At 38.3% G+C, this 14,247-nt stretch overlaps 1 protein-coding gene across 1 annotated transcript in view; it reads left to right on the top strand.

Annotated features, from left to right (window-relative positions):
* dst (dystonin) overlaps window positions 1–13,052 on the top strand; it is a 141,598-nt gene extending 128,546 nt beyond the window's left edge. Inside the window, exons 88-99 of the mRNA XM_047351559.1 lie at window positions 63–226; window positions 307–469; window positions 874–1,028; window positions 1,119–1,193; window positions 1,355–1,372; window positions 2,161–2,277; window positions 3,595–3,712; window positions 4,992–5,057; window positions 7,224–7,414; window positions 7,597–7,707; window positions 8,226–8,352; window positions 12,023–13,052. Coding sequence (XP_047207515.1) covers window positions 63–226; window positions 307–469; window positions 874–1,028; window positions 1,119–1,193; window positions 1,355–1,372; window positions 2,161–2,277; window positions 3,595–3,712; window positions 4,992–5,057; window positions 7,224–7,414; window positions 7,597–7,707; window positions 8,226–8,352; window positions 12,023–12,279 — 1,562 coding nt within the window. The 3' untranslated portion in view covers window positions 12,280–13,052. The remainder of the gene's footprint in view (window positions 1–62; window positions 227–306; window positions 470–873; window positions 1,029–1,118; window positions 1,194–1,354; window positions 1,373–2,160; window positions 2,278–3,594; window positions 3,713–4,991; window positions 5,058–7,223; window positions 7,415–7,596; window positions 7,708–8,225; window positions 8,353–12,022) is intronic.
* The last annotated feature ends 1,195 nt before the right edge of the window (window positions 13,053–14,247 follow it).

The raw sequence follows: 14,247 nt of genomic DNA, 5'->3' as shown, positions 1-14,247 counted from the left end.
GCTTAAATGATGTCATGATAAATCTCTTCTTTCTTATGTGAAGTTTTATCTTTCACTTACAGGAAAACGCTCTGCAGCACAAACCATGTACACATCAACAACACAAGCTCCGATAGAAACCAAGAACCCACGAGTTAACCTGCTAGTAACCAAGTGGCAGCATGTGTGGCTGCTGGCTTTGGACAGAAGGAGGAAACTCAACGATGCACTGGATAGACTGGAGGAGGTAAATCAAGGCTTCAATATTGTTGCAGTCATATGTTTTTTAAACTCTGTGCTTACTTTCAGGTTTCATGTTTTGTTTAGTTAAAGGAATTCGCAAACTTTGACTTTGATGTGTGGCGGAAACGCTACATGCGCTGGATGAACCACAAAAAATCTCGAGTTATGGACTTCTTCCGCCGCATTGACAAAGACCAGGATGGCAAGGTGACCAGACAGGAGTTCATCGAGGGAATTCTATCATCCAGTAAGTGTCCACTAGACCACCAGAAGAAGAGCTTGCAACCAACTTGCAAAATTATTTATGCACAGAACAATGGTCTCATGCTGTCTGGAAAACTCCGGAATTCAGTTTAACCATCCTTCCATCCATCCATCCATCCATCCATCCATCCATCCATCCATCCATCCATCCATCCATCCATCCATCCATCTTTCTCCTACCAGTCTGTGGTTTTTGCTGATGTCATATTTAAAGTTACATTTCTGTTAGAATCCCGCAGTAAATTCATGATTAACTTTTTTTATTTATACTTCAAAAATGGGCAAAACATTAAATTTGAAATGTAGAAATTTCATTTTGGAAATGTATGGAATTTTGATATAAAAAATGTGCAAAAGTTCTGATACAGTTCAATTGCTCCTCTAAAGAATTTCCGACCAGCCGTCTGGAGATGAGCGCCGTGGCGGACATATTCGACAGAGACGGTGACGGTTACATTGACTACTATGAGTTTGTGGCAGCTCTTCATCCGAACAAAGACGCCTACAAGCCATTGACAGATGCTGACAAAATTGAAGATGAGGTAATGCAAGACCGTCATGGTCCGAGTTCTATATATTTCTATATATTTTTTATTACAAGAAAAATTCAGTAATAAACTGTCTGTTTGCAGGTTACGCGCCAAGTCGCAAAATGTAAATGTCCAAAAAGATTCCAAGTAGAGCAAATTGGAGCAAATAAATACAGGGTAAGTATAAATTTACCAGCCTGTCTTTTAAGAGCTAAATTCTATCTAAAGCAGATTTTTTTTCTCTGGAAAGTCCATATGAAGGTAGGTGCTAAATGTGCAGAAATCAATCATAAGTTTGCTAACTTTTGAATATTTTCTCATTGTTTTTTCATCACCAGTTCTACCTTGGAAACCAGGTACATGTGAAAGTCGTCCGTGTTCATGTGTCTGTTCTGTTCCTTTTCAAGCTGTTATGCTCTTCTGCTTTTACCATGTTTGCTGTCCGGTTAACACTTCCTGCCCAGATTCCTGGCTGCAGTTATTAAACTGGAACTCAAAAGTAGAAAATAAAAATATATATATATTTATATTAACATCTGATAAATTTGTTTCTGAAGCCAGTCTGTATATCTGCTTTTGAGTTTCAGAAAATACAGTATTAGTTGGCCAGGACCATTTCAGCCCATGTATTCAGTGGTTCACTGGCATAAATTCATCAGCTGGGCATCTAATAATGCTTTCTGTTTGCTTGGCTTTGATGCTTCAGTATCATGGGAATGATCTCCACAATAGCTGACAAAGGTTGATCCATCAGCCAACTTTTAATTATGAGAAATAACTTTAAAGTTGGGCAACTTAATTTATGTTAATATGTTTATTGCTCCTTTTTTATGAGAACACTTTCTGTGATATTAGAGTGCCTTCCAAAAGTATTCATACCGTTTTAACTTTTTTTACATAAAGCTATGTTGTGTCAGTCTCACATTAAAAAGGCAATAAAATACATTAAAGATTTTGGTTGCAATGTGGCGAAACGTAAAGGTTCACTGGGTGTTAAATACTTTTGCAAGGCACTGTATATGTTGAAAAAGTCCATCTGGGATAAGGGGTTAGTGAGAGGGGATTAGGGTACCAGAGGTGGTTTAATGCAACAGTTTGTATTGATGTATCACTCAACAATGAATTGAAATAACTCTTTTGACAGTTTGGTCTGGTTCACTGCTTACATGACTCCCTAATGGGCGATGAGACAATAGCAAACAGGGAAAATCAAAATCTTACCCACCACCTACACGTTGAGGTTTTGGAAAGCTGTATTCTGGTAAATGGTTACTCTTTAGCTGTTTCCTTGTTTTACTTCATCACCTGTAATGTTTCTGATCATTAGAATCACCAGTCACATTAAATCATTTCGATAATCATAAAAGTTATCAAGATTTTTTGAGAAGCAATAATAGGAGGTTGGACGAGAATCATCAGTGTTTGGTCATGTCTGCGTGTCACACTGTGGTGAATTAGACAGATATGACTCCAACCATTCCCTCATTTCGTTCTCACTGTGTTAGCAGAGCTAGCTGCATCTGATATGCATCAGTGCCATCAGTGCATTCTGAGCATTTAAATTGTAGTTGTAGAAGGTGCAACAAAGGTTGCAGGAGTTGGATGTTTGCTCCTTTGATCATGGCGTCAGCCTGCTAATGGACCAAAAGCATGCTACTGTGATTGTCATCTGCACGTCTTTGTGCAACACCAACTGACATGTCTTCATTTTCATAAAGCTTGAAGCATTTAAGTCCATAAAATGCTCAGTGTTTGAATGTTTGTATGATGTGAGAAGGTGAAGGCAAATTATTGTACACTAGTACCCCCTGGTGGTATAATCATGTGCCTTCAGCTGTACTTTTTTAACAGGCTCAACCTGCAGTTATGCGTTAAACCACGTGACTGAAATTGAAGTGAGATTATTACAGTGAGAACTTACATGTGCAGAAATGTTACAAATAATACATCATTCAGTGATGTTTTTGAAGCTGTAGCACTTTGAGAAACTGCTGCATTTGCTGCCCAGCACCACAAGCTATAAAGGTGCCTCAATTCAACTGACTCTTCCCTCTTGCAGGCCTGACTTATCTTACAGTAAAAATATGAAGTGAACTGTCACTCTATGAAAAACTGAATCAACGAACTGGTTTGAAGAACAGATCAATCAACCACGAAATTTCACTAATGACAAAGTCATGAAGGCATGGTTCAGTCAGGCTTACCATCAGATTATTAGGGGAACAAATGAAGTAAAATAATTCAAAGCAATGGATCCAAGTCAAAACACCTTCTCACACTAAAAAGAAGAAACCCAGTTAATCTTGTTGTTATTCATGTGTTTGAAAATACAAAGTATACATTTATTTTTTGTGTGTCTACATATCTATGTGACTATGCGAAAAAGAAAACCAGACTGCTCACAAGGCTGCTTTTTTTCTCACTAAAATAATCTCATTCCTCTAAAATCAGTGCCAAATTAATCAATATGATTCAACGAAGCAGTTTTTTTTAAAGTTGCACAGCTTCTTTTGTGCAGCAACAATGAGCTCAGTGTTTCTCACACGTAATCTTTGTGCTTTCCTTCCCCCCGTCACAGTTCGGAGACTCTCAGCAGCTGCGTCTTGTGCGAATTTTGCGCAGCACCGTAATGGTGCGGGTGGGGGGAGGCTGGATGGCCCTGGATGAGTTTCTTGTGAAGAATGATCCATGTCGAGGTGAGATCAGAGAGGATAACAGAAAGCAAACATTATGGGTATAAGAGTGATTTTTTTCTTTCAAATTCTGTTATGACATTTGTTCACATATCTTCCCATGTTACACTTACAGATTACTTGAAGATTAGCTTCTGCCATTCATAATCCCCTGTCAGATTTGTTTTGTATTGCAAACATTACAGCTGTCCAGATCAACTGGATAAGTTTGTTTTTTCATAAGAACAGAAGGTAATACACAGATTTTAACTATTTTTGAATGATACATAACAAAAATGGTGCATAGGGATTATTTACCTGGGTCTACACTCAATATATAACTTCTCATGAATAAAATTCCTTATAATGCCAAATACTGATTCATTAGTTCAGTGTGATGGAAATATATTAGTATCTCTTTCAGTACTTATTTGATTGGAAATGGATGAGTTTCTAGGTTCCATATTCAAAACCTTTGTGTAGCCTAAAATATAATTTTTAATTTCAATATAGGTATGTGGCTGATTTCCAATCTCTGGTTTTGTAAAGTTTGACCTACCAATACTGATCTCTCTAAGACCGGTAATAAACAGGATTCAAAATATATTTTAGCCCTCTTTTCATGAGTGGTCATTAATTATATATTGTATGTAGACAGGGGATTTTAAACTCTGTGAGAGAGCAGCTACTTTTAAATAGTGAGATAAACAAAGATAAAATAATTATGGGCTTAAGAACATGAGGTTTCGCATTGGTCAATTTGCACAGCTGGCATTAGTTATTCGAAACAGCGGTCTGTTAATCCCAGGAGAATGCTGACTCGTATTCTAAGGTGTTCTTCAGCCACAGGAACCTTTTTATGAGAACACTTTTCATTGTGATTCATTGTAGGGTTTTTTCTGAAGAAAGTCAGGATATTTGAGTTTCTCAACTTGCCCATCACCAGGGCTAGTCAAACTATCTATCTATCTATCTATCTATCTATCTATCTATCTATCTATCTATCTATCTATCTATCTATCTATCTATCTATCTATCTATCTATCTATCTATCTATCTATCTATCTATCTATCTATCTATCTATCTATCTATCTATCTATCTATCTATCTATCTATCTATCTATCTTTCTCTCTCTCTCTCTCTCTCTCTCTATTGTTGACATTTCTGTACATAATTTTCTTTGACCATCTGCAGCTAAAGTTTTAGTACTCTTCATGTTTCTGCTTTCTGTTTTGATAATATCAATCTATTTTTCTCCTGCTTAACCCTCCTGCTGCTGAACACGGTATCGTTTCTTCTAGTCCATCACCATGGGAGCAAAATGTTGCGCTCGGAATCAAACTCTTCAATTACTCAGTCACCTATAGGTTGGCAAATCTCACACTTTCTCACCTTGCTCCATGAACCCACTAGCGGTATGTGTGTCCACACATCCGAGTGTGTGCTGCTTGTGTTGGTGCTGGTGTGTACAACTTCTGTAGCCTAGCAACATGTGAGCACTCACTGTGAATGAACTGCATTCACAGAAAACGGCTACACTGCCAGTCAGCTGCCACTGGGCTTTCATGCATGCAGTTGTTTGTGTGACTCACATCACCTTCTGTCACTTTCTCCATGAGCTTAGATTATTTAAGGACTTGAGAGAATAAAATCTTTTCATGTGCTTTTATGTTCTCCCAGCATGTAATGCCAATTGTCTTTTTCAGCCAAGAAGGGGATCATAAAAAGATGCTTATGTGACATTATCAACTCTAAATATACAGAGTTGTCTGATGTCGTGGTTTTAGAAAAGATGTTTCATACTGTAAACTGAAGTAGCGTTCATTGCACTTTTAAAACGATGGGATTTTTTGCTTCACACTGCATGGAACAGCATGTTTTTGCAGCCTAACTGTTTTCTTCGTTGCAGTTTATATTTTATAGTCTTTGGAAATCTATTCATTTTGCCAGTATTAGTTGCGAAAACTTGAACACTTTTACAGTTGGAAACAGTAAACAGCGGTAGCTGAGAAATTAAAATATAGCAGGTGCATCTTAATAAATTATAACTTCATTAAGTTGATTTATTTCAGTAACTCAATGCTGAAAGTGAAACATATATTTAATAGGTTCATTATATTACATTATATTTTATTTCTTCTGTAAATTTGGATCATTATAGATTAGAGTGAATGAAAACCCCACAATTAAGTCAGAATATCAAATTAGGCCAATGATGTCATGTTGTAAAAAGGAGTGTTTAATACAGAAATGTTATTTTATGAGCATGCTATGGGCTAAACAATCATGGATAAGACTGCTGACCTTGGACTTGATGGGGAGACTGTCATTGCCTTAAGCCCACAAAGGTCATTACTAAAGAAGCTTTAGTATATCCATGAAAGTTAAGTGAAAGGCAAAAGTGTGGTACAAAAGGATGCACAGGCAACAGATTATTGCAGTGTAAAGATCACTGTAGAACAAAGTCCATTAATGAGTTTGGAGGAGATTCACAAGTTGTAACCTGAAGCTGGAGTCAGAATTGCAAGAACCACCATAAACGAATTCAGGACATGAGCAACAATTGTTACATTTCTTGTATTAAGCCACTCCTTTGCCAGTGACAATATCAAAAGTATCTTTCCTGGACTGTTGCTTGTGGTCCAAAACCCCTTTTTTTTTTAAGATAAAGGTAACTTTAACATTTCATTTGGAAAAACAAGATCCCAGAGTCTGCAGGAAGAGTGGAGATGTCCAGTGCAATGTTCATACAGTCAGTAATGAATTGGGGACCCATGTCATCTGCTGCTGTTGGTCCACTGTGTTTTATGAAGTCCATACCTCAGCAGAGCCATAGGCTTACTGTCTTTGTGCCAGGCTGCATTGATGCAGTAATTCATGCAAAACAAGCCACAACCAAGTTTCAAGTTCAAATACTAAATAGCACATGGAGATATCTTTCAGTGGGTTTGCTGTAAGCTATAAACATCAAAAATAATAACAATAAATTCTAAAATATATCACTGTGTGTCTCTAGTCTGTATAATCCGAGTTTTAATTTTTCAAGTGAATTACTGAAATATATTAACTTTTTACTCATATTGTAATTTATTGAGGTATACCGGTATTCCTCTACAGTTGCAGCAGCATTTTCATTTGTGTTATTCAATGTGGGTGAGATGTGATGTTGCATGAGTCTTGCTTTCATGACAAAAGACACCTTATCATCTTAACACTTTATTTCATAAGTCAGAGGTTTCCAATTATTTATTTGATATGTATGTGGGTATTTGTTTTGCTTAAGCAAATTACCTCATTCATTTGAACTTTGCTTCGGCAACAATTGTGTTCTGGAGTTCTGGAAACTATTGAAAGTAGATTCTGTGAAATTGTTATTGTTATTGAGACATGATAGTAATAAAATAAAGTGTTATCACTATTACCATCATCATCATTACCTTTCTTATCATCCCCCTTAACACATTAAAAATAGACGGTTACCATCCCTGTTGAACTATATCTTTTATGTCTAATTCTGGAATGCCATTTTTCAGCTAAAGGCCGGACCAATGTGGAACTCCGTGAGAAGTTCATCCTCCCAGAGGGAGCAACGCAGGTAATGGCGAGCTTCCGCTACAGAGGCCGGAGGTCTCGGCCATCGTCCAGAGGAGCCTCTCCCAACAGATCCACCTCAAGTCAGAGCTGCCTAGTTCCAGCAAACCCTGCCGTGACCAGCTCTCCTAAGGTGAGAGGAGGCACCCACTAGGAACTTCACTGAAGACTTTGATTTTCATCTCACTTATTTACTTGACTTTGTTTGATTTTTTTTGCCACACATATTACATACCTCCTCCATCTAGTGTGCTTTGTAGTTTTTGATTTGTAAATCCATACTTTTTTGTTTTTTAATTTGCCATCGTTCCCCAGAGTCCCCAGCACATTACCCGCAATTATGATAAGCCATGGCTTACAAACAGCAAACCCTCCACTCCTCTTAAATCATCAGACTCCTTTGAAAGCCAAGGTTCATCCTCAGAGGTATTGTTGAAACCAGCATGTGATGCAAACTGCTTCAGGCTTGTGACCCAACTGAGATCCACTGTATTTCAAACAAATATGCTAAATCAATATTAGCAGGATGTGTGTTGCATGTGTGTTGTTTTTCTTACAAAAAAACTTAAATGAAAGAAAGACTTTCCAGAACTATTTCAGTTGGGTTGATATATTTTAAAGCTTTTCAGTCGTGCCCTCAATTTCTACGTGTATCTGGCAGCTGGCTGCTTTATTTTGATATGCTCTGTGAAATTTTAACAGTTTCTAACACTTTGTTGACCTATTAACCCTTTCATACTAACACCTACTCACAGGGGCTCCGTTGTTCTTGCAAAAGGGTTTCAAAAAATATTTAATCAAGTTTAAAACTAATTCAGTAACATCACTTATGATTTTATTTTTATTTTGTTGTGAATTCCAACTGGAGAGGACAGTTTCTATGACATTTTCTAAGAGAAAGTATAACTTATTTCTGTTTCTTTGCCTGTTTGCTTGTTTTACAGGGTGCAGCAGTCCAAGGCAGCAAATTGCGTCTTCCAGGCTATTTATCTGGCAAAGGATTTCAGTCAGGTGAGGAGGGAACCTTGATCAACACTGCTGTATTGAAAGCACGAGCACAGACGCTTGGTGGTAAGTCTACTCTCGATATTTCTCCATTTTTGCTGAATGTTAAAAAATAAATTAATGTTTATCTAATGAACTAAGTAGTAACTAAAATTTGGAGCAGGTTTGGTCAGGTTTTTCAGTATTTGTTTTGCCACAGAGTTGTCTGTCATTTACAAAAAAGTCTCTCCAAAGAATGGCTTTGGTTTAGTTGGTTACCAAAATTAATTCAGCTATAAGTAATGAATATTCTTAACATGGCGCTGTAGGAATAATTAACAAATGGCCTTGTAAATAATTATAGGTTATTACAATAATTAATCTACATCAGTTTGTTAGGATTAACGGAATAACATTTCATCTTGCTTTTCTAACACAAAGGATGTTCAGGTACACCTCAGAAAACTAACTTGAATGTCGAGAAAAAGTTCAATATTTTTGTCATTTCAGAAATTGAGACACCTACAGTATATTATATACATTGATTACACATAGAGTGATACAGGTCCTTCTCAAAATATTAGCATATTGTGATAAAGTTCATTATTTTCCATAATGTCATGATGAAAATTTAACATTCATATATTTTAGATTCATTGCACACTAACTGAAATATTTCAGGTCTTTTATTGTCTTAATACGGATGATTGTGGCATACAGCTCATGAAAACCCAAAATTTCTATCTCACAGAATTAGCATATTTCATCCGACCAATAAAAGAAAAGTGTTTTTAATACAAAAAACGTCAACCTTCAAATAATCATGTACAGTTATGCACTCAATACTTGGTCGGGAATCCTTTGGCAGAAATGACTGCTTCAATGCGGCGTGGCATGGAGGCAATCAGCCTGTGGCACTGCTGAGGTCTTATGGAGGCCCAGGATGCTTCGATAGCGGCCTTTAGCTCATCCAGAGTGTTGGGTCTTGAGTCTCTCAACGTTCTCTTCACAATATCCCACAGATTCTCTATGGGGTTCAGGTCAGGAGAGTTGGCAGGCCAATTGAGCACAGTGATACCATGGTCAGTAAACCATTTACCAGTGGTTTTGGCACTGTGAGCAGGTGCCAGGTCGTGCTGAAAAATGAAATCTTCATCTCCATAAAGCTTTTAAGCAGATGGAAGCATGAAGTGCTCCAAAATCTCCTGATAGCTAGCTGCATTGACCCTGCCCTTGATAAAACACAGTGGACCAACACCAGCAGCTGACACGGCACCCTAGACCATCACTGACTGTGGGTACTTGACACTGGACTTCTGGCATTTTGGCATTTCCTTCTCCCCAGTCTTCCTCCAGACTCTGGCACCTTGATTTCCGAATGACATGCAGAATTTGCTTTCATCCGAAAAAAAGTACTTTGGACCACTGAGCAACAGTCCAGTGCTGCTTCTCTGTAGCCCAGGTCAGACGCTTCTGCCGCTGTTTCTGGTTCAAAAGTGGCTTGACCTGGGGAATGCGGCACCTGTAGCCCATTTCCTGCACACGCCTGTGCATGGTGGCTCTGGATGTTTCTACTCCAGACTCAGTCCACTGCTTCCGCAGGTCCCCCAAGGTCTGGAATCGGCCCTTCTCCACAATCTTCCTCAGGGTCCGGTCACCTCTTCTCGTTGTGCAGCGTTTTCTGCCACACTTTTTCCTTCCCACAGACTTCCCACTGAGGTGCCTTGATACAGCACTCTGGGAACAGCCTATTCGTTCAGAAATTTCTTTCTGTGTCTTACCCTCTTGCTTGAGGGTGTCAATAGTGGCCTTCTGGACAGCAGTCAGGTCGGCAGTCTTACCCATGATTGGGGTTTTGAGTGATGAACCAGGCTGGGAGTTTTAAAGGCCTCAGGAATCTTTTGCAGGTGTTTAGAGTTAACTCGTTGATTCAGATGATTAGGTTCATAGCTCGTTTAGAGACCCTTTTAATGATATGCTAATTTTGTGAGATAGGAATTTAGGGTTTTCATGAGTTGTATGCCAAAATCATCCGTATTAAGACAATAAAAGACCTGAAATATTTCAGTTAGTGTGCAATGAATCTAAAATATATGAATGTTAAATTTTCATCATGACATTATGGAAAATAATGAACTTTATCACAATATGCTAATATTTTGAGAAGGACCTGTATATGTCAAGCTTTTATTTATTGAAATGTTGATGATCATGGCTTAAATATCATGAAAACCCAAAATTCAGTGTGAGAGAAAATTTGAATATTGTGAAATAGTTAAATATTGAAAACTCATGGTGCTACACTCTGATCAGCTAGTTTACTCGAAACCCTTGCAGTGGTTTCTTGAGCCTCAGTCTGGGTCAGTAGGCTATACAATTATGGGGAAGACTGCTGACTGGACAGATGTTGAGAAGTCACTAACACCCTCCACAAGTAGGGTATGCCACAAAAGGTCACAGCTAAATACAAGATATGTTTCAGAGAATATGCATAGATTTGCTTAGAATTTGGTAGAACTGCATTTAAAACAAAATGGTTTGAGTCAGACATTCCTGGTATCCTTCCAAAAATTTCTCACAATAGTTTGCTGGGACTTTGACCCACTGGTGTAAGTCTGTCACATTTGTAGGCCACCTTGATCACACACACCTTTTCAGCTCTGTGCACACATTTACTTGGGGACAAAGATTAATTCAATTAAATTCTGTTTTATTTATATAGCGCCAATTCACAACACATGTCGTCTCAAGGCACTTCACAAAGGGTATGGAATGGTGCGGGGTTGTTGGGGACATTAGATTAAACTACTGAGTGTTAGAGTTTGACCCTTTTAGAATGTGCTATGTGTAGGGGTACTAAGTAAAATAATAAACTGATAAAGTTTGTCCATGTAGAGCCCACTGGTGGCCATTGTTATACCAAAAACCACAAGGATTGGGGGAACCTCTCTCTGTCAGACTGATTATAATCATTGGAAAAGAGAACGGGTCGCACAGGTAGCAGAAATAGAGGGTGTGTTTGTACGTCAACCATAACTGAACCGGTTCAGGCTAAACCTGACTCCCCCTTACTCCAACCAACAGGGAGAGATGAAGGCAGAGGTAAAAATAATTGGTGAGTGTTGTTTCCTGTTGCACTGTGTAAAAGGTTTAAAATGGGCTATGTCAATTCAGTCGAATCATATAGATTTCAAGTGAGGTACATACATTCCAATTAATCCTAACCATTGAACAGTACAGTCAGATTCAGTTATTTATTCAAATTGGATAAAAGGTTTTTCTATCTAAGGGCACCCAGCAGATTGCATCCAGTCAGTGACTTGCAGCATTCACTCCTCCCGGATGAGCATGTAGAGAAAGTGGACAGTCACTGGCGTTGACTTTGCAGCAATCCCTCATACTGAGCATGCATGTAGCGACAGTAGAGAGGAAAAACTCCCTTTTAACAGGAAGAAACCTCCAGCAGAACCAGGCTCAGTGTGAGCGGCCATCTGCCACGACCGACTGGGGGTTTGAGAGAACAGAGCAGAGAAGGAAAAAGAACACAGAAGCACTGATCCAGAAGTACTTTCTATGGGAAGGAAAAGTAAATGTTAATGGATGTAGCTCCTTTAAATGATAAATGGACTGAACTTATATAGCACCTTTCCAGTCATACAGACGTAATCCAGCTATTTATGGCTAATTTTATGTTTTGTTTTATTTTATAATGTGTATTTATTACATCATTACCAACATCATGGTTTTATGCTACCAGAGTCAAGAAAAAATTCCAGCCGACCAGGAAGTAAAGCCGGCAGCAGAGGCAGCAGTCGCAGAGGGAGCGATGCCTCTGACTTTGACATCTCAGACATCCAGTCCGTGTGTTCAGATGTGTCTGAGACAGTTGGAGAGTCAACACGAGGAACTCCACGCTCTGCATCCCGCCAACACGGAGGAAAACCATCCAAGATCCCCACTCCTCAAAGGAGAACCACTTCCACAAGCAAACTGGCCAAGGGATCCAAGCGATAGTCAGTGGCCTTTAAAACAATGACCCTGAAGCTAGTTGCACCCTGTAGATGTCTACTTTAAGAGGCTACAATTGTGTTGAGTGTTATTTAATTTGTTGGGAAGATGTAAAATATTCTGTTAAGAGGCAGTATGGTTTAATAATGTGTGCGAATGGCTTGTTGATGGCCCAGTGTGTGTTGGTTTTTTAATGTATTTTATTTTTTCTGAAAAATGTCAGATTGTTTTTTATTGTATTTAATTTTATTTATGCAAATCTTGTAGAGGTTTGATGAACACTAAAAAAAAATCTAGGAATAACCATGCTTAATGGTAAAATTAACATTTCTTCACAGATAAAAGGCAAAAAGCAGGAGAGCATTTTGAAAGTAATTGAATGTACTGTAACTTATGCCTGCTGATGTTTTGGAGTAGATGGTGCAATATCGTACCGCTTGAGGCACTGCAAATATCTATTTAAGTGCTTTGTCATACTGCCACCTAGCATTTAAAAGGGCAATGCAATATATTACGCTAAACTCTAGTAAGCACTCCAGAAACCTTTGATCTCCTACATGGGAGAAGTAGAAGAAGTAATCCTCAAGCTTTTTGTTTGTTCGCTGTAGCAGCTCATCCTTTGTTTCCTCCACTACGCAGCGATGTGTGGCCTTGATGAAGTGCCACTCCATTTAGCCGTTGTATGTGCATTCATGTCTATGTATTGTTTATTTCAATCGAGCTGAAATTGTTACTGTAATGTTACTTTGTAATAAACCTGCTTGCACAAAGCCACCTGACCCTGGTAACCACCCTGTAATCATCTGTGCTTTTCTCACTTTGGGAATTATAGTGAATTTAACTTGTTCAGATTTTCTAATTTTCCAACAATAAATCTGAATCTATTGTATTTGATTGACCTACACAAAGTTGTGTATAATTGTAAAATAGAAGGAAAATGACCAATAGTTCAAAGAAAATTTACAAATAAAACTACAAAAAATTTTGTGTTCAAAATAGTCTTGCCTGAAGTTGTGAAATGGATATCAGTGTGGACTTTGACTGGGCTGATCTAACACATGGAAATCCTTTGATCTAGCCCATTCCATTCAATTTCTGGCTGTATGTTTAGCGTCATTGTTCTGCAGGAAGGTGACCTACTGTCCCGGTCTTAAGTCTTTTGCAGCTTCCACCAGGTATTTAACTCCATCCATCTTCCCATCTACTCTGACCAGCTTCCATGTCCTTGGTGACAGGCCCTTCCCACAGCATGATGCTGCCACCACAATGTTTTATTGTAGTCATGGTTTTATCAGTCTGTTGTTCAGTGTTAGTTTTTGACCACACGCTTTGCTTGTAGAACAAAAAGTTCAGTTTAAATCTCATCTGTCCAGAGCACATTCTTACACTTATTTGCTGTATCCCTACATGACTTGTGCTAAACTCAGAATACATAATCGTGTTATGTGCCACTTTTTCATAAAGGTCAGGTCTCAGTAATGCATGATTAAAGTCAACAGATTCTCCCTCCTAAAGGGGCTAAACACAAATAGCAGGCTACACTTTTCAGATTACTGTTTGTAAAAAGGTTTAGAATGAGTGCATAATTTCCCTTCTAGTTCATCATCATGTACTTCTTTGTTTTGTTCTGTCACATAAAATCCCAATAAAATAGATCCGAGTTTGTGGATGTAATGTGACAAACGTAGAAAGGTTCTTCTGGCATGAAAACTGTTGGAGGGCATGGTATTTTTAGGTTTATATTGTGTAGTTGTTTTTTACAGTGTGTGCTTTGATGATCTTTAGCCCTTTTTTTGGTGTGGGGATTCAGTCAGGTTGGAATGTTTGCAGAACGCTTTATGCTCGACTGTGAAATACTACGCCTTTCTCTTAGTTAAAGAGTGAAGATGATGAAACACTGCCTTTAAAAATGTTTTAAAACATGCTTTAAAATAGAATATATTTAGGATTTTGTTGAAATTAAGTTTGCAATTA

The sequence above is a fragment of the Girardinichthys multiradiatus genome, chromosome 22, assembly GCF_021462225.1.
Source record: "Girardinichthys multiradiatus isolate DD_20200921_A chromosome 22, DD_fGirMul_XY1, whole genome shotgun sequence".
NCBI classification, from domain to species: domain Eukaryota; kingdom Metazoa; phylum Chordata; class Actinopteri; order Cyprinodontiformes; family Goodeidae; genus Girardinichthys; species Girardinichthys multiradiatus.
Note: the sequence above shows the minus strand (reverse complement) of the source record. Positions and strands in the feature narration are given on the sequence as shown.